General features: G+C 47.1%; 1 protein-coding gene across 5 annotated transcripts in view; it reads right to left on the reverse strand.

Moving 5' to 3' along the window:
* Slc9a5 (solute carrier family 9 member A5) overlaps positions 1 to 20346 on the reverse strand; it is a 23618-nt gene continuing 3272 nt past the window's right edge. For 3 of the 5 annotated variants that reach the window (XM_029566439.1, XM_029566438.1, XM_008839095.3), the window contains exons 2-16: positions 17712 to 18014; positions 15293 to 15456; positions 15028 to 15106; positions 14557 to 14734; positions 13805 to 14025; positions 13384 to 13586; positions 13073 to 13162; positions 12907 to 12977; positions 12083 to 12212; positions 11256 to 11344; positions 10968 to 11094; positions 5824 to 5994; positions 5293 to 5359; positions 4523 to 4657; positions 1 to 1371 (exon numbers count right to left, since the gene is read on the reverse strand). In XM_029566439.1, the coding sequence (XP_029422299.1) occupies positions 899 to 1371; positions 4523 to 4657; positions 5293 to 5359; positions 5824 to 5994; positions 10968 to 11094; positions 11256 to 11344; positions 12083 to 12212; positions 12907 to 12977; positions 13073 to 13162; positions 13384 to 13586; positions 13805 to 14025; positions 14557 to 14734; positions 15028 to 15106; positions 15293 to 15456; positions 17712 to 17835 (2322 nt within the window). In that variant the 5' untranslated portion in view covers positions 17836 to 18014 and the 3' untranslated portion in view covers positions 1 to 898. Of the gene's footprint in view, positions 1372 to 4522; positions 4658 to 5292; positions 5360 to 5823; positions 5995 to 10967; positions 11095 to 11255; positions 11345 to 12082; positions 12213 to 12906; positions 12978 to 13072; positions 13163 to 13383; positions 13587 to 13804; positions 14026 to 14556; positions 14735 to 15027; positions 15107 to 15292; positions 15457 to 17711; positions 18015 to 20346 lie in introns of those variants that run through there. The other 2 variants (XM_029566437.1, XM_017799643.2) reach the window with 2 other exon arrangements.

Raw genomic sequence — 20346 nt, forward strand, 5'->3', positions numbered from 1 at the left:
GAGAGGTGTTTAATGTATCTTGGGTCCAAGGTACAAAACACAAGGCAGGGGCTAACCCCAGGAAAGCCACCTGCTACTCAGTTAGCTGCCCCCCAGCACTGTAGCCCAGCACCCCAGCCCTCACAGCAGTGGTGCTGTGGCTCTGGGATACCTAGTTCCTTTTCTGTTTGGGGAATTTTGAGGTGGTGACATGAGAGCCCAGGGGCCACTTTGTCTCCTCCTCAGAAAACTCAGATCCACACATCAGAAAGTCCCAGACTTAGACCTAGAGAAACAGACTGGCTAAGAAACAGCCCTCAACTAGAGCCTGGCTCAGGGCCTAGGTCCTATAAAAGGAGGCACCATTACCCCAATATCTGGCAGCAAAGGGAAAAGGCTAAAGCAAGATGTGGAGGCAGACTCCCACTATTCAACGTTAGCCAAGCCCAAGATTGAGGCCTGCTCCAATCACTCTGAGGACCAGCCCCTCAAAAGCTTCACTTCCAAGACACTGGCACTGACATGGTGCTGGGGAGGGGATAGAGGACAGGGAAGACCAGCATCCACTGAGGAATGATGCCCTTGCTTTGGGGGCAGAAACAGCTGCCAACAGTGAGTCCAGGAAGATGCCCTAGGGAAGGAGCATCAGCTTGTGGGCCTTACCCCTAGGACTCTGGACTGGATCCTGAGCCAGTTTTGAAATGAAGTGTGGAAGGGGATAAGAGCAGGGAGGGTAGTGAGAAGGGCCCCTGTGAGGACCAGCTCAGGAAACCCTTCCAACCAGCTCCAAGGAGGCCCAGTTGCCACTTCGGTCTAGGCCCCGCTGGCCCCATACCAGGCTGAGTAGGCTCCTCTGCTGGTTGTCTGAGGAATACTCCCCACAGGGGCACCACATCGTGCTCTTCCCCAAGGCCCTGGGCTACAGCCGGCCTCCTCTGTTGAACTGGATACACCAGTGGGAGTTGGCAGTGCCTGGACTAAGATGAGTATGGTCCTTGTGGCCCATGAGGGGCTGCAGCTCCTGCTGTTGGGGGAGGTCAGCACTACTCTCACTGCGAGAGCGGCCAGCTTTGGCCAAGCTTGGGGGGAAGGCAAAGCTAGAGCGAGGGTCAGCAGACAGATCAAGAGGGACCTGGGGTTCTTCAATGCCCAGTGGGTGGGGAGGCAGGCAGGTCAAAGTGGGAGCCTGGGTACAGGGAGGGGATGCCAGGCTCTCCAGGGATGAGATGCTCTGGTTCCAGCCCGTCTGCATGTCCACGGGCACAATCTTGGTGGTTTCTGAGGACACATACACAGCCAGGTCTCCCTGCCCACTCTTCCAGGGTAGCTCCTTCTCTGCACAGGTTGGGGACGGGGGGATGATGCGTGGGCTTGGACACACCTCAAAGCTTCCTGGGGACAGAGAGAGTACACATAAGTTCATTACCAATGCAATGGAATCCTCAAATGCACCCTTGTGGTCACCATATTATATTCATCTGTGTGATTATTTGATAAATGTCTTGCTGAAAGGAAGCACCACACTATTTTTGCTCTCTTTTGTGTTCTAGGACCTAGCACAGGGCTGGGCACACAACAGTTGCTCAAGAAATACATATTGAATAAATGGAAATTAACTACAGCATAAGAAAACCAGACAGAAAAACTGTCTTGTTTCTGATTACCCTCATCAGATCAGCAGAGTCAGAAACTGCATCCTGCTAAGCTCCATCCTGACCATTCAGCACCAGTGAGATACTGGTACTGAGGGTGAAGCCAGGCCAGATTTTGCCGGTGGGCACCTTGTCTGAGCACCTACCACAGCTCTTTGGAGCTGTGAGAGCCCAGGAGCATGCAAACTCAATAGTAAACCAAAGCTGTGCCCACAAATGGGATGGGAGTCCCTACTGGGAGCTGAGATTCCCCAAACTGCAGGCCTCTAAGATTATAGGAGGTCCAGGTTTCTGTAAGAAGAGCTCTCCAAAGTCAAGCTCAATGCCTTGCATATAAAAAGTGCTCAGCATGGACCTGTTCATTGATAAAATCCACAAGAATCCAGTGTTTTTTTGCTTGAGGCAGGGACTCATGCAGCCCGGGCTGGTCTCAAACTCACTATGTAGCCAAGGATAGACTTGAACTCCTAATTCTCCTGCTTTAACTTCCTAAGCTCTGGAATTATAGACAAGTGCCACCATGCTCACCTTTGGAACATTAAAATTTAACAGCCACCAAACCCATCAGTGTTCACCTTTAGAGGATGCTAGGGAAACTAATTCCTTGCTGAAGAGTGAAGGATAAAAGGAAAGAATCAAACACTTATCCATTCTTTCCTATAAGGACTTCACTTCAAAGAAACAATGGTTGCCAGACCACCAGTCAAAAAGCTAAGGGGGAACTTGAACAGGGGCAGTGTCTAAACCCAGTGATCATGAAAACAGATATCCAGTTGGTGACATGGTGTTTCTTTTTTATTATTATTACTTTAAAAATTTTATGTCTATGAGTGTTTTGCCTGCATGTATGTAAGTGTACCTTGTGTGTGTAGTGCCAACAGAGGGCAGAAGAGGATGTTGGATCCCCTGGAACTGTAGTTACAGACAGCTGTTAGCTGCCATGTGGGTGTTGGGAACCAAACCCAGGTCCTCTGTAGGAGAAGCCACTGCTCTTAGCCACTGAGCCATCTGCTCAGCCCTGATGTGTTTCTTGATGTGGCAAATAAGTAGTACACCATTACCAACCATGAGGTATTCTTACAAAATAAAATCAAGGGGCTGGAAAGATGGCTTAGCAGTTAAGAACACTGTTCTTGCAGAAGACTCGGGTTCGAATCCCAGCACCCACATGGCAGCTAACAACTGTCTGTAACTCCAGTTCCAGGGGATCCGACAGCCTCTTGTGACCTCCGCAGGCATTGCACAACACGGGTGCACTTACCTACATGCAGGCAATACACACATACATAGATAGAGTTAAAGGAAATGTAAAAGACAGAACATTATAATAAATGACATTTGAGGAGATGCAAAAAACAAATCTAGATAGGGAAAGACTGCATGACAAATAACCTGGCTTACTCAGTAGGTATATTGCAAGGATAAAAGGTAGAGGGAATAGATTACAGTTATCCAGACTTAATACTACTGACATTTTGAGACAGCCACTTGTTTGTCATGGAGGCTACTCTGAATTGCAGTATGTTGAGTAGCATCCATGGCCTCCACCCACTTAATGCAAGTGTATTTGCAGCTCGGACAATAAAAACCTCTCCAGATACCACCAAAGTCCCCTATGGAGCAAAATCTCTGCACTACCGTCCTCTTGAGAACCACTGTAAGAGGTTCAAATGGGTTTATCAACTAAATGTAGTACGTGGGTCTAAGCTGGATTTTTACTTGTTCCAAACTTCTATAAAAGAGCTGGATGTGGTAGCACATACCTGTAATCCCAGCACTTGGAGGCAGTGGCAGGAGAATCATGAGTTTGAGGCCAGCTGGGCTACCTAGTGAGCTCAAGGCAAGCCTGAGTTATACAGTAAGACCCTGCCTCAAAATAAATAGAGAGAGAGAGAGACAGAGAGAGAGAGAGCGCCAGCCTATAAAAAGAATCCTTAGCTGGGTGTGGTGGCACAAGCCTTTAATCCCAGCACTCAGGAGGCAGAGGCAGGAAGATCTCTGTGAGTTCAAGACCAGCCTAGTCTACATAGTGAGTTCCAGGACAGCTGGGGATATAGGGAGACCCTGTCTCAAAAAATAAATAAATAAAATAAAAAAGCCGGGCGTGATGGCACACACCTTTAATCAATGAATAAATAATAAAAAGAACCATTATCTTTTATGTTGAAGTACTTGTTAATAAAATTATATATTTGAAATTTTCTTCATAAGAACCCTGTGGAGCAAGCATCATTGGTGGAGGTTTAAGTTAAATAAGATGAGCTATGCGTAAGTAATCACTGAAGCTGGGGAATGGACAGATGGGAGTTTATTTCACTATTCTGTCATTGCATATTTTGAAATTTTCTGTAATAAACTTTTCTAAAGTCCCTGAATACTTGAGCCAACTAACAGTGAAACCTAGTATTATGAGTGTGCTCTCCACATGCAGAAATGGGTACACTGGTTTTTATCCACAATGATTGCACTTTGATAGCCTCAGGCTCCTTCCCAAGTTATAGGCTCTTTTCTTCTCAGGGATCTACCTGAGGTCAGGTATGTTAAGCATGGGTCACAAGAGAACCTGCTTTTAGGTCTGTATATGACCTTGTGTTCCTCAGACTTAAAGGTAGAGGCTATGGATTTTGGAGTCAAGAGAGTCAGGCTCAAATTCTGGTTGTCATATGATGCTGTACAATTCACAAGTCTCTTAGGCTCTGTGAGTTCTGTTTCTCCATCTTGGGTTTGAGCTAGATCTTATGTGTGAAGTTCTGACAGAATGAAGATGCTCAGTAAATGCTGGCAGTCAATAAACTAGTGAATTAAAAAAGTGAGTTGCTTGAAGCAGAAGCCATATCAGATGGAGGAAACAGCTTGTTCCACAGGGAAGAGAGACAGCAAGAAGTCATTACCTGAGATCTTGCCCTCTTGGAGAACCTCACTGGTGGCTCGAGCCACAAAGATAATCCCTTCGTCATCTTCTTTCTCTGTCTCTGAGCTATCACTTTCTTCTTCCTCCTCAGACTCCACGGTTAGTATCACAGCAGCTGGACAAAGACAAAAGTTGAGTCAGGGCAGCCAACCCAGAAGCTGCTTCTTGGTACCAAACAACCCCAAGCTAGCTCCTGTCCCCTCAGCAAGGCCCATGTTGGCAGAGGGATGTGCATTTTCCTTGGGCCTTTTTGGGGAACAAGCCTAGGGAGCAGGGGCTGAAGAGGAAGGGCAAGAAGATTGCAGAGCCTGAGGAGGCAACCAGAAGGTGCTAAGTCCTCAGAGAAAGCCGTAAGGGTCACACCTTCCAGCTCCCTTGTCCTCAATGTCGGGCCCCAGATCAATTGACACTATGAGTACCTGCAGGGCTGGAAGGCACATTAACACTCAGCTCATAGGGAACTGAATTTTGCAGATGGAACGCTTTGGTTCCACCGGTCCTTTAAGGCTCAGGTCAGTCTTCCCCTCTCTAGGACCTTTTCCAAGTTCTTAGGGCCCATAGTCATAATTAGCAATCCTATCATCCATGGCATAACTGGTTTAAGGAATTCCAACACTCAAGTATTGCCCATCTAATCTGAGGGGAGGGGTCCAGCTCATGGTGCTAAACGCACCCAGACGAGATCCTCCAGGTTCTGTACAATGGGTCTTTTCCCCCTCCTCCCAGCCCATCCTGCTGCTCCCTACTTGCCTGTGTCCTGAAAGCCCAGGTCTCGAGGTTTCTCAAGTGTAGCCTCAGCATTAGCCATACCATCCTTCTGAGGACCAAGAAAGCAAACCTAAGTCTCTGGCCCTGATTCTAACCACCACCCCCTTCCCTGTAATATGGCAGAGTCACAGGAGGAGGTTCTACCATTCCACTAGTCCTTGGTTAGGCAGCTAGAGTAACCTACTTCCTATCAGTCTCTGGATATGTGGGCCTGGGCTGACTGAGGGGCTCCTAGAATTGCTTCTCCAAGGAATCTATCTGCTCTTTTGCCTGTTTTATCACTAGTAGCAAGTGACCCCATGGCCAAGAGGCTGCTCTCCCTCTAAAGGCCTCCCCTTACCCATCTAAGGCCTTAGAAAGATCTAAAGGAGAACCCAAACTACTATAATAATCAAACCCCTGAAGATGATTAAATAAGGGGTCTCCCTAGGCTGGATTCCAGTATGTGAAGGCTCAGAATTGTTTGCTATCAGCCTATAGCCCAAAAGGAGGAGTCCCAGAGAAAAGACGTGCCTTCTTGTGGCCGGCCTTACGGGTTCGCGGCTTGTTCTTGGTAAAGCAGATGTTATGCTTGGTGGACTTGAAGGATTCAAGCCGTCGCTTCATGTTCTGCTGGAAGACCTCCTTGTCCTGTCGTTCCTGTGCATCCTCAGAGATGAAGTGGCGGCCACAACTAGCTTTGTACTGGAAATGATAGCCCCATCCTGCCATGAGACTAGATGCATTGGCCTCCCACAGGAACCCCAGGCCACAACCCCAACTATATGGCCTGCCAGCCCAGCTTTTTGAGACCTAGCCATAGATTGAAAAATAAAACATGGCTGGGCGTGATGGCGCACGCCTTTAATCCCAGCACTCAGGAGGCAGAGGCAGGTGGGTCTTGAGTTCAAGGCCAACCTGGTCTACATAGTAAGTTCCAGGACAGCTAGGGCTACAGCTAGGGCTACAGAGAGACCCTGTTTCAAAAAGACCAAAATAAATAATAAATAAATAAATAAATAAATAAATAAAAATCTATGAATAAAAACAAAACAAAAAAAAAAACATACAAGAGGAACACAACTCTATTCTCAGATCACTAAGAAAACACTCCCCTTTGCCCTGGAATTTATTCCCCCAAACCTGGCTTTCCTTAACCCCTGCTTTTTTTCAGTTCTCTGATCTGAAGTGACAAGGGTCCTGTATTTTATCCCCCAGGGTTACTACAAAACCATAGGGCCATATCCTTTGCATGTCCATTTAGCTCAGTGTGGCCCACACACTCAGCCTACTTGTCCCCATCTATCTATGATCCTCTTTCCAGCTAGTCTTTCCATCTAGCCATTTCTACAACCACACCATGTCACCAGAGCTGTGCTTTGGACTTTCATAACTATCTCTCCTGATAATTGGATCCTTTTGGTCCCCAAACTGTGTACTTAATTTAGAGCTACTCCTTCACCTTCTTCTAATTCTCATAAAGACCAAGGCCTCCATACACTCACCCAGGCTTCCCTTGCTGCCCTTGGCAGCCGAGCAACCTGAAGTATTACTCAGAACATTCCAGGTTACTCATCTTATCTCATTTCTATCTGGGCCCTTTCCTATTCCTCCTATTTTCTGCTTCTCTGAACCACTTCTCAGAACTTCCAAGTCTCCTGTTTGCCTACCTATTCATCTGGAAGTGCCCGTCTCTCCTGGAGTGAAGTAGCCCATCTTCCTCAGCCCTGGTCTTAGCTTTGGGAGACTCATTCCTTCCTACCTCCCTCAGTTCTCAGCTCCCTCCTATTTTTCAACTTTCCTGCATCTTTGCTCCTTCTCTTGCTGTTGGCCACTTCCCCTCTGCTTTCAAGTAAGTGCCTGTCTTTGCTTTTTTTTTTTTTTTTTTTTTTTAAGCACTTCCATTGATACTACTGTCTCCCTTTTGTGGCCAAGGTCTTTTTTTTTTTTTTGTTTTTTTGAGACAGGGTCTTCCTACAGCCCCAGCTGGCCTGGAACTCACTATGTAGACCAGGCTGGCCTTGAACTCACAGAGATCTGCCTGCCTCTGCCTCCCAAGTGCTGGGATTAATGACATGCGCCATCACACCCTCCTGCCCAAGGTCTTATAATTTGATATTGACACTTTCCTTTCTGCCCAGTACTTCCTTAAATATCAGAAATGCAATTGAAGGTCTGTCAGTCCACAGTGCTACCTTCTCCCTGGTCACTGGTCCTGTGACCTCTGTGCAGGCACCAGCCTGGCTGGCCCATGTGTGGCAGCCAGCCCTGCTTCCACCCCAGGCAGAGACACTGTCTGCTACTGCTGCTGCTTTACTGCTCCCAGGTATGTTCCTCTGTATTATTCTTGGCTATCTTTCTTTAAGCGTTCTCCTTAGAGAACTTATCCATTCTCTCAGCTTCAGCCAACCCAGTGCCATGATCTAACACCAGGCATCAGACCAGCTGCATTTGAATCACCTGGGGGACTTTTTAAAAACACGGATTCTTAGTTCCACTCTGTTCTACAAAATCAAAATCTCTGGGGGGGTGAAGCCAAGAATATTCCGTCAAGCTTCTCAGGGAATGCCAATGTATGAGGAGGCCTCTGAATAGACTGCTTCCAAATAGTTCTCTCCAGCCCCATCTCTTGCTTAAGCTATAATCTTATTTAACTGCATGTTATTTCTTTTTAATGACATTTCTGAAAAGAACATGAGGAATTATGGATTGTGTCACAGTACAACTAAGTGGATTCAGAACTACTTGAATAACCATACCCCAAAAATGCTTGGTCCATGTCAGTCTGGAGGAAAGTCTTTAGTAGCATGCCACAGGGCTTTGTCCTCAGCTCTATCCTGTTCAACATTTTTATGATGATTTAGATGGATATAAAGTTAACAGGCTTAGCAAATTTTCAGATGATATGAATCTGAGGAGACATTTGTGGCAGACATGGGATCCAAACGATGGAATGATGCTAAATTAAATAAGACGTTGAACAAGATAAACACAAATTCACTCTAGGTCTTTTTAAATTGACTGTACAAGAACTGAATCGAACCCACTGACCAGTCATATACATACACACATACGCACATACACACACACCACACACAATGATGTACTCTGATGTAACACAATAAGACGTATATAGCAATATTAATTGAATGCCCTTGACTCTGATCAGACCTCCAGATTTAATAGCCAGAAAATTTAAGAGATGGAGGAACGTGTTAACACTGGAAAATAGCAAAATGATAAAACAGAGAAATGATAAATTCTCCAATATAAAGCATCTAGTTTCTTCAATAAATATCAAGGAGAGGGGGAAAAGAAACTGTTATAGTTTTTCTTAATGAAGAAACATATTTATTTCTCAGACACAAATTATGAACTTCTTTTGTATCCTGAGAACAAACCAGCTAGGAAAAAAGATATTTACTGAACACTGACTGGATACTTAATATAATAAGGAATCATTATGTTATAATAACAGTACTGTGATTTGATTTGATTTGATTTGACTTGATTTGGGTAGTGCTGGGCTCAAACCCAGAGCCCCTCTCATGCATGGTAGACAAATATTCTGTTACTGCACTACAGCTTTAGCCTGGTCTCATTTTTGGGGGGAGGGGGGTCTTTTTGAAATAGGGTCTCCTTGTAGCCCCAGCTGGCCTGGAACTTGCTGTGCAGACCAGGTTGGCCTTGAACTCACAGAGATCTGCCTGCCTCTGCCTCCCAAGTGCCAGAATTAAAGTCTTGTGCCTGGTCTGGTCTTTTTTTTTTTTTTTTTTTGGTCTTTTTGAGACAGGGTCTCCCTGTAGCCCCAGCTGTCCTGGAACTCACTATGTAGACCAGGCTGACCTTGAACTCACAGAGATCCACCTGCCTCTGCCTCCCAAGTGCTGGGATTAAAGGCGTGCACCACCACTTATTTTTATTTTATGTGTATGAGTGTATTGCCTGCATGTGTGTAAGTGTAGCTATGTCCTGTGATGCTCGCAGAGGTCAGAAGAGCATTGGATTCCCCTGGAACTGGAGTTACAGATGGTTGTGGGTGCTGGGAATCGAACCCAGGTCCTCTGTAAGAGCAGTCAGTGCTCTTAACCACTGAGCTGTCTCTCCAGCTTCCCGGTCTCATTTTTTTAAGGAGTCCTTGCCAGTTGAGTATGGTGTTCATAATTTTAATCATAGCATTTGGTAGGCTGAGACAGGAGGATTTCAAATTTGAGGCCCACCTGGGCTACAAAGCAAGATCCTATCTCTAAATAAAATAAAACAAAATTTAAAAAATTACATAAAAGTTCTTGCCATCTAGAGATACATAACTTAAGCAATGATATGATATGGTGTCTAGAATCTGCTGTAAGATGAAATGTGGGCAGGGTATGGTGGGGCTATAGAATGTAAAAAATATTAATCATATGGATAATAATTAGTTGGACAATAAACAAGTGAGAGTTCTTTTCTTTTTTTCTTTTTTCTTTCTTTTTTTTTTTTTTTTTTTTTTTTTTTTTTTTTGGTCTTTTTGAGACAGGGTCTCCCTGTAGCCCCAGCTGTCCTGGAACTCACTATGTAGACCAGGCTGGCCTTGAACTCAAAGAGATCCGCCTGCCTCTGCCTCCCAAATGCTGGGATTAAAGGCATGCGCCACCATGCCCGGCCCAAGAGTTATTTTCTTTGATGAAATTTTTCATAAGAAAAAAGCTGAAAGAAAAAAAAAAAAACAACAGTTGGATGTGATGGGGTTTGACAGCCACGAAGCAAGGAATACATGAGGGTTTGGCAGTGTGAGGACAGTATGGGGCCCTAAATTGTGAGCCAAATCAGGGATCCTGGGCTGCAGGAATAGCAAATTCTAGAACTAGGAGGGTGAGAGAGCTGCCTTGCACCAGACAGTCACACAGTAGAACCTTCCATGAGGGTGGGGGTTCTCATGGCCAGAGAAGACACCAGGAGCAGGAGATGCTAGATTGGGAGTAACAGGCCCTGTGTAGGAGGAGCTACCTTGAAACCTCTGAAGTTTACTCTGCAGAAATAGAAATCAAATCAAAAGAAGGGCATGCAAGTTAAGCCAATTCTATCTAAAAGCCTTGCCGGTAACACTGCCAGGAATGGTAATAGCCAAATTCTCATTTTCAAAGGTTCAGGATAATGGGTTGCTGCCCCCTTGTGGGGTTGCAAGAGATCCTCTCCAGGATGGAATGGGTCTTTCTAGGTCCAGAGCACTAGACTAACTCATATTACCTAAAACAGATGTCTGCCCCTCCCAAATTGGCCCCAAAGGCTTCCTCAGTGTCCCTGCTTTCGTCTGTTACCTACTTCTCTAAGCCCCTTGTCCAGTATCTCCTCTCCCCATGGGAACAGTGCCCAGATCCTGTGTGTCCCTCTGCCTCCTGCCAACCAGCTTCTAATCCAAAATGTTTCCCTCTAGAGTCCCAACTAGTTTAGCTCTCAACTCATGCCCTCTAATCTGATGTGCATCCTGCTACCAGAAAAGACCAACACTCTCTCCAACTCAACAGCAGCAAAACAAAACTAAACAAACAACAAAGGATGAAACTCACAGCCTTCAGTTGGGCACCCACGGCTGGATACAAGCTAGCACCAACTGCCTCTTGAGCCTCTCTCTGATCATGGATTCTGCAGATCACCCACCGCCCCCCTCAGAACTCTCATGTCCTGTAAGCTCTCACCCTGCGGCGTGGCTTGTAGAGGCCTCCACAGAGCAGATGATGCATGACAGCATCCTCCCGGTCCCTGCCGCTGCGTACCGTGTCAATCACCTGGAGATCCAGACATGCTCCACTGCCACTCTCCCTCCTGCAGGAGGCAGTGACATGTGTACTGAGGAGTGGGCAGCACAGGCAAAGGGAAAGAGAGAGGCAAAGAGGTACTGACAACTCTTCCCCAGAAGGGATTCAGGGAAAGGACCCAGGAAGAGGACCCAGTGGAGAGCTTGAGAAGAAGACTCTTGGACTCACAGCAGGTTGGTGACAGAGGTCTCTGCCATAGAATTTCGGCTAGGCATAGAGGGTAGAGTGAGGCCTGTGGAGGACAAAACGTGGCCTCCCTGTAGGAGTCAAGACCAAGGTCAGATAGGGAGCAGATGGAGGGTAGCCCAGACAGTCAGGGGAATAGAGATTAACCCTTGTCAACAATTATTGTGATCACTGTTTTGAGCCAGTGTTGGGGATTAAACCCAGGGTCTCACACATGCTGTGCAAATGCTGAATCACACCCCAGACCTTATTTTGCTCTTTTGTTGGCTGGATACTGAAATACTTCATATACTGAATTCATAAAATCTGACATAGGTAGTCTTATTCTTGTTCCTGCTTTCTTTCTTTTTCTTTTTTTTTTTTTTTTTTTTTTTTTTTTTGAGACAGGGTCTCCCTGCAGTGGGGCTGGCCTTGAACTCACAGAGATCTACCTGCCTCTGCCTCCCAGGTGCTGGGATCAAAGGCGTGTGCCACCATGCCCAGCATTCCTGCTTTCTTATCACTGAGGAAACTGAGGCTCAGGCAATATGACTTAGCCTTGCACCGGCCTGTTTGTGATAACAGTTGAACTATATCTGTTGACTCCAGAGTTCACCTGTTTCCTGCCTTTCTATACTGTCTGCCAGACTCTGTCAACATCAGACCAGGCTGGCTCCTGCAACTGTGATTTCATAGAACCATAGAACCAGCTGGGAATTCCAATTCCCTGCCCTCGGCTAACAAGCCTACCTGCCTGTCACCCCTTTCTGCCCTGCTCTGCTCACCATCTGTCTCTCTGCCACTCGCCTACCTGGTAACTGCTGGCCCACCTGGTCCACGAAGCTGATGGCATCTCGGATGTTGAGTCTGTAGTACACATCCCAGATCTGGTCCCGTATACGATAGGCTGATCGTCGCATCAACAGCTGACTCAGGTACTTTTTGTCAAACTGCTCCCACCTACAGAGGATGCCAGGCCCAGCCCTGAGTACCATCCTCAAGGTGCGGCTGGCTGACCCTTCCTCAGATTGGGCAGGGACACTGCCAGCACTGGCCTGGCTTTCTTGGTATGGGGTCTCAGCCAAGGAGAATATCAAGGCTGTCCCTTTTCTTATGGCATTTAGTTTCTGGAGAAAGTCTGACATTAATTAAAGTATTAAAAATAAGAATTACAACCATGACAAGAACTACCAAAGATTTGTCCTAGTCAGGGAAGCCAGAGGAACCCTCCTTAAGGAATCAGTGCCTACGGTAAGATCTGAAGAATGAAGCGAGGGAAGTAAGATGGAAGTAAAGGAGTGTTCTAGGAGACAGAACAGCATATACAATGGTCTCAGTGGCCAGGCTTGGACAGCATGGTGGACCCTGAGACTCTAGAATAGGGCCCATGTAATTACTAAGCAGACCATCAAAGACAGAGCAGAGCATAATGGGGCTGGAGTCTGGCACATGTCAGACCATGCAAGGCCTGGCAGGCAACCCTGGGGAGCTCTGTCTTATCCTGAGAGCACTAGGATGCCACTGAAGGGCTTCAGGCAGAGGTCACCCAGCCTGAACCTGATTGCATCCCTTCTCAGAAGGGTAGCATATCCCCCATGCTGCCTTGACTGGTGGGGCTACTGCTGCTGAAGGAGCCTCGGGGTAGCTCCCTCACCTGTCCCTCCAGTAGTGGTAGCCATGGTGCCCCACAACGTCCTCCACTGCAGCCAGAATGTGGTCAAAAGTCTAGAAGGGGGGTGGGTAGGGGACTAGATCAGGACTCTGCCAAGATAGGAGAAGGGAGAAAGGGACAGGTGGATGAATGGAGTTCTGGTACCCACGTGCTCATGTAGCTCCTGGTTCAAGGTAGGTTTGTGATGCTCACTCCTCTTCACCTTCAGCCACTTGACCAGTGGCTTGATGGTCAAACCCTATGGACAGGCAGGAGGTGAGCCCTGCCCTATTCAGTTCCCTGCTGCCTTTTTCTCCCCCTACTCAGGCCTCAGCTCTGCCTCCACCCAACGCACTCAAGGTCTGGGAAGTCAGGTCCCTGCTTTCCCCAATGGAAAGAGAAGCCCTGTCCCAAAGTGTTCCAAGACTCCCCCAGGGCTTGCTGAACCCTCTCCCCATCTAGTCTATTGGGAACTCCCACCTGCACGATGACTGTGAAGAAGACTACCACAATAGTAGTGGCCACAAAGTAGTCCTTGGCAGGGACCTTGGTCCTGTCCAGTAGGATGACGAGAGCAAAGGCCACAGCCCCCCGCAGGCCCCCATAGGACATCACCACCTGGTCAATCTTGTCCAGAGGGACCAGCCGGAACTGATTCAACACCCACGTCTGCAGTACTACGCCTACAGCAGGAGGGAGGCCAGTAGGAGCAAGGTGTTGGGAGTGGAGGACACAGAGTGGATGGCACCAAACGTGGGCTAAGGTCTGGCAGGGGTTGGGAGAAGTGAGCAATGAGGGGAGGCTTGGGAATTAACAATTATGAAGATTTGGATTGAGGGATGAGTTGTGGAGTGAGAAGGGACAGGGAAGAAAGCAGGGAAGCAGAGGGTGCCAGCAATACCGAGGGCTCGGAAGAACAGGATGAAGAAGAGGGTGCCCAGTACTAGCCCAGAGTCCCAGGCCCACTTAGAAGAGTCCACAGCCGAGATGCCAAGTAGCATGAAGATGACCGTTTCAGCACAGCTGGCAAGGGTTTTCATTGTATATTTGACAGCTGTGCGTGACTTATGGGAGATGTTGGCCTCCACGTACTTCTTACAGCCCAGGCCACACATGGTCACCCTGAGAGAGGAACAAGACTGTAAGTGACGGAGGGTCAGGACAGCTCAGACTCTGGGTCTTAAGCATGCTGCAGGAGGGGATGCTGCCCATTTCAGTGACAGATTATCTAAGCCAAAGCCCAGGGAAGCATGCAGAATACTGGTCAGTGGTAGTCCTGGGATGAGTCCAGATCTCCAGGTTTCCCACTGAATGTCTCTTGGTCTGACTAGCAGACTCTCAGAGGTAACTTTCGGGGTGCTATAGCCACATTAACCAGTGGCATCAGGCTCTGAAGTCTACTTGCAGCTTAGCCTGCACTTCAAGTAACAGAAGTGTTAGCCCTCAGGTGCCCAGGACGGTTATGGGTACCCAGACAGTTCTGCAAGATAACTTGTGGCTTACTGTCCCCTGAGGAGAGGGTGAGGTGCCCATTACCACAAGGGTTTGGGGAAGCCTATGGATTCCTTAAGATCTTGCCTCTACCCATAAAAAGGGTGACTATGTGCAATGCGCATTCCCAGCTACCTGCCTTCAATACCCCTCAGGACTCACGCAAGAATGGCAGAGAGTGAGGCCATTTCAGCAGTGAGGTAGGCTGCATAGGCGAGGAGGAAGACCAGCAACGGCTCGATGATGCGGACCCGCTTGGTGAAGCGTGTGGTCAGGGCCAGGAGGAAGGCAAAGACTAAGCCCACGGCTGCCCCGCCCAAACTGACCACAAACAGGGAGGCTGGGGGAGGAGTGGGTTGTCAGCATGACCCCTGGCCCAGACCCTCCCCAAGCTGGGCTGACAAGACTGTTGCCTATCAAGAAGTAGGAGAAAACACCCACCATGCTCCCTGGGGCTCAGAAGCCCAGACCAGGATCCCTGGGCAAGCTCCTCCCAGACCCTGTTTCTCCATAGAGGAGTAAGAAAAATGAGGCAGCCAGAATAGCCTCCTCTGTCCTGATGTGGGTAGGTGGGACTCAGCAACCCAGGGAAGGCAGACATTCAATGATGGCCAAGTTGGGGGAAATACTGACCGACTCCCTTCATGTAGTCAGTAGCCTGCACATTGGCAGAGCCCATCTCCACAAAGGAGTTGCAGACCTTATACAGCACCTGAATGACAAGAGAGTCAGGAACTAGGAGGAGGCAACAGAGAAGGGGTGGGCTGAAGTAGAAGAAAGCTCAGACCCTATTTCTTCCCCAGTGGCTAGGAGGAAAAGTATGAGCCTGGTCAGATGGCCAGTTGTCAGAACATGGCAGTCTGGGCTCAGGGGTTGGCAGTCCACTGAGCACTCTCACCACGGTAACTGCATCATTGAGCAGGGACTCGCCAAAGACGATGATAAAGAGAGTCTCATTAACGTGCACCTCCTCAAAGACAGCCAGCACAGCCACCGGGTCTACCGCTGAGATGAGGCTCCCAAACAGCAGGAAGTCCAGCAGGCCAGCCTGGACCCTAGAGGCTATGCAGGGAGAGACAGAAGGCAGGCAGTGATTAGTAAAGATGGCTCCGCCTCCTGCATCACACCTTGGGACAAGTCCAGAAGCCACCCCCACTGGTAAAACACCTTCCCTGGGACAAGCCCAGATGCTTCTCCACTGGGAAGAAATAAACCCAAAGGGGACTCAGGAAGGTGAGAAGAGCCTGCAGGTCAGGAGACTTGAGCTGAGCTGCCTAGGTGTAAGGCCTGGCTCTGCAATCACTGTGTGATGTAGGCTCTTGTCACTGCCACATGGCTTCTCTTGGCCATGCCTCTTCATCTGCCTAATTCACAAGATGGCTCCAAAAACCACTCAGGTGGCACTGGTAAAAACTGCATCAACAGTAGAATTGGCTGCTGACTGGCTGTATTAGGGAGGCTAACAGAAGCTTCTCCATGCCTGTGGTTCTCAGTCAAAAGGATGTGGCACATACAGAATTCTCAGCAGGAAGGGGAGGCCTGAAGATGGTATGAAAACTACCGTAAGTGGGGCTTGAATATGGCAAACAACCTCTATGCCTTAGTTTCTCCCAAGGACAAATTGGAAATAACAACATCAACCTCAAAATGTTCTTTATTTAGCTAATACCTAATATGTGGTAAGCAACCAACATTACCTATTATTAGAATTACTATTATAATTAGGATCTGAGGCCTTCCTTTTCCTTCCTGCCCCAAATAGTTCATTCACTTTTACTAAGAAAACCAGATTGGAGTCCACAGCTGGGAATTGTAAGCTTCTCCTTTTTCTTTGGAAGAAATCTGAATTATCAGTATCAGGATTGAATGGATTTATTGAGTCAGGAAATGAAGCAATCAGGAGAGGGCATAAGGAAAAGAACCATAAGAAAATGGAGGTGGAGCTGGGCATGGTGGTGCATGCCTTTAATCCCAGCATTTGGGAGGCAGAGGCAGGCAGATCTTTGTGAGTTCAAGGCCAGCCTGGTCTACATAGTTCCAGGCCAGATGGGGCTACAGGGAGACCCTGTCTCAAAAAAACAAAAAGAGGGGGCTGGAGAGATGGCTTAGCGGTTAGGAGCACTAACTGCTCTTGCAGGGGACTCAGGTTCGATTCCCAGCACCCACATCGTGGTTAACAACCATCTTTAGCTCCAGTTCCAGGGAATCTATCACCATCTTCTGACCTCCAAGGGCGTTACACTACACGGGTACACTTACACATATGTAGGCAATACAATCATATACATAAAATAAAAATATTTTTTTTAAAAAAACAAAAAGAAAAAAGAAAATGGAGGCTAACCACTAGACCTGATACCAAATGAACTTAAGGGGCTCTACTTTCTCATCCATTAAATGAGACAGATAATATCCTACCAGGGCTGTTATGAAGAGACAATAGAAAAGAAAGCCCAGTACAGTTGTTAGCATTTTGTAGATGTAAAATGTGTATTTATTAAAATAAGAACTGGGCTGGGTGTGGTGGCACATGCCTTTAATCCCAGCACTTGGGAGGCAGAGGCAGGTGGATCTTTGTGAGTTCAAGGCCAGCCTGGTCTAACTATTGAGTTCCAAGGACAGCTGGGGTTATAGGGAGACCCTGTCTCAAAAAAGATGAAAAAAAAAAAAAAATAGAACTGGAAGTGGCCGGAGAGATGGCTCAGCCATTAAGAACACTTGCTGCTTTTCTAGAGGACCAGAGTTCGGTTCCCAGCACCTATATCAGGCAGTTCACAATCACCTATAATTCCAGCTCCAAGAGATCTGACACCTTCTGGCATCCAAGAATATCTGCATTCACACACACACACACACATACACACATACACACACACACACACACACACTTAAAAATAAATCTTTAGAAAAACAAAACTGGAAACCATCCTGGCATTGGCTGAGCACAGCCAGGATGTAAGCCCTTCCAGGAATGGTGAGCTTGTCTCAGGGAAGATGGACTGGCAGGTGGCAAGGTGGTAACAGAGGGCAGGAAGCAACAGAGTGCTAATGCAGGCTCCTCAGCCTCAGCAGCCCACACACAGCTGGGAGCCAGGCCCCTGCTCAGCTGTTATGCTACAGAAGCACAGCTCCAACTGGCAGAGACCAAAATTAGGACTGAAGCCTGTCTGGAGCACTGCCTTGCACTCCAGGTAGGAAGGACCTATGACAGAGCTCCCAAGGAATGAATGGTTCATAGGCATCTGAACTTCAGAGCCGGAGAAGGGGGAGTCAGGGGCTAGATCTGGCAAAACGATTTTTTACTTTGGGTTACTCACCCACAAGTCCAGCCTGCTGCAGGCCCCAGAGGGCAACACCTGTTGTGAAGGCATTCCAGAGGGTGCCCACCACAGCATAGGTGAGGATGGCACCCAAGTTATCAAAAAACAGCCGGCTCGGCATGAAATAGCCTGAGTCCAGAACAATAGGAGGGAGCAGGAAAAGGAAGAAGGTCCCTGGCTCCAGCTGGTATTCAGCTTTCTTGGCCACAGCTAAGACAATGCCCCCTAGCACCAGGCCCAACAAAATCAGCAGGCAGCTTTCAGGCACCAGAGATGTTACCTTCCGGGACAGGTGAAACACTGCAATACAAGAAGAGGGCAACAGGTATGAGGTCATGGGACACCCTTTCATACCCTGGCCTATGATCTCCTGTCTTCTAAGTTACCCAAGGTAAGAATCCTGGACCCTGGCACCAATGGAGGAAGAAAGAAATACAGAACTTCTAGAGTCTCCAAGCCTCCAAGGCTACAAACCCTCCATGGTTGCAAGGCCTCTGCTTGCTTCGTTTTCCTTTCTGAAATCACCGCTTCCTCTCAACTCTCATCCTCAGGGACTGACCTCATCTTTCTTTGACCTTTATCCATAGCTATTATCTGAAGTTAAGCAAAGGCTAACCAGTCTCTATGCATAAAATGGCTGAAAAATAAATCAGGCTGCTTGGGTTTGAATACTAAGTCCTCTATTTACTAGTTCTCTGACTCAATTTCCTCATCAACAAAATGGGATTTAAAACAATAGTGATCTCATGGGTCTGCTATGAGGATTAAATAAAACAATCTGGTTAAAAGCATTCAGAGCTGTGCCTGGTGGGGCAGGCCTATGACCAGCTTAGCAAGACTGTCTCAAAATAAAGTCGAGCAGCCGGGTATGGTGGCGCATGCCTTAAATCCCAGCACTTGGGAGGCGGATCTCTGTGAGTTCAAGGCCAGCCTGGTCTACATAGTGAGTTCCAGGACAGCTGGGGCTACAGGGAGACCCTGTCTCAAAAAGACAAAAAATAAAAAAATAAAATAAAAAATAAAGTCGAGGATATAGATCCGTAGTAGAACAATGAATGGTAGAGAGCACTTCCTGCCATTAATGAGGTTCTGGATTCAATCCCCGGTACCACAGGGGGAAAGAAAGAACAAATGTAGGGTCACACACCTGTGATCCTAGTACTTGGAGAGCTGAGGCAAGAAGATTGTTTTGAGTTCAAGATCAGTCTGATTTATATAGTGAGTTCAAGGCTAGCCTGACCTATGTAGCAAGAACTTATCTCAAACAAACACACTCAGCACAGTGATTTATAGTAAGCACCCATTAATATACCTATTAATATACCATTATGAATGTTAATGTATTATTATATAGTCAGGGTTGTTTTACATATATAAGTATATATACCTACCTACAAACATGCGCGCACACACATACACACACCCCCTCTTAGAAGCATTGTTGGCCTCCCAACCCAGTGTACGTATTCTATTATATAGGTTCAGCTTTGTGTATCTCCAAGTCTTCTTCTGGCCTTACCACTTTATTATTTTTATTTTATGTGTATGTGTATATTGCCTGCAAGTGTGTGTATGTCACGCAATGCCTGCAGAGGTCAGAAGAGGGCATCAGATCCCCTGCAACTGGAGTTACAGATGGTTGTTAGAGGCCATGTGAGTGCTGGGAATTAAACCTGGGTCCTCTGTAAGATCAGTCAGTGCTCTTAACCGCTGAGCCATCTCTCCAGCCCCAACCACTTTCTAACTATGTGATCTCAGGCATCTAAACTTCAGTTTCTTTAGCATAAGAAAAAAAAATCACAAAGAGTTAAGATAAAATGATATAAAATGTGCCTAGTATTGTGTGAGACACATAGTAAGTTCTCGACGAACGTTAATTAAATTTGACCCTGGGGAAAAGTAACATATCTATCTCTAGGAAAAGAGAGTAGAAGGAAAGGGCTTCTAATCCTATTGCTAATCCTACCTTTGTCCCCTAAAATATGGTTCTCCCTTGGGTCTTTAGACTATGACTGAACACATCTTTCCCCATACAGTCCCTGAGGTGCAATAAAGGAAGCCTCCTTATTAACCTGTGTGAGTTCTTGTGTCAAAGCAGTGTCCTTTGGAAACTATACCCAAAGAGCCTAAGACTGCCTAGCACACAGTGGACTCTTCATCAATATTTGTTGAATAAAAGGAGAGAGGGTGTTCTAGGAGAACCTGGAAGGTGCTCCTAAATATTCCATCTATCTTTCCCTTCTCTCTGAGGACTTTTTTAAACTGGTAAGGAGTTTCTAGTTGGATGACACCTCCTACAGAGAACTAGAAAAGCACTATCTAGGATGTATTGGGGAAACTACAGTTGTTGCTATATACCTTAAGACAGGAACTCTTCTATAATCCATAGATTTCTCAGCAAACCCAATCCTTTCTCCAAATCTGAGGCTGCCCCTGCCTCCTTACTGCCCCTGCTGCTGAGCCTCTAAGGAGGGTTCAGACTAGTTCTCCTTATCTTCAGTCCCACTTTTAGTGTCCTCTCCTCTTCTTCATCTTCCTCCCCTCAGCATGTATGAGCCCCAGCCCTGCAAATCCAAGAACCATCACAAAAGCCAATTCTCTGGAAGAATCAGGCTCCCTGAAGATTAATTTA

Source organism: Nannospalax galili, unplaced genomic scaffold (assembly GCF_000622305.1).
Source record: "Nannospalax galili isolate Female #2095 unplaced genomic scaffold, S.galili_v1.0 scaffold799, whole genome shotgun sequence".
Taxonomy (NCBI): domain Eukaryota; kingdom Metazoa; phylum Chordata; class Mammalia; order Rodentia; family Spalacidae; genus Nannospalax; species Nannospalax galili.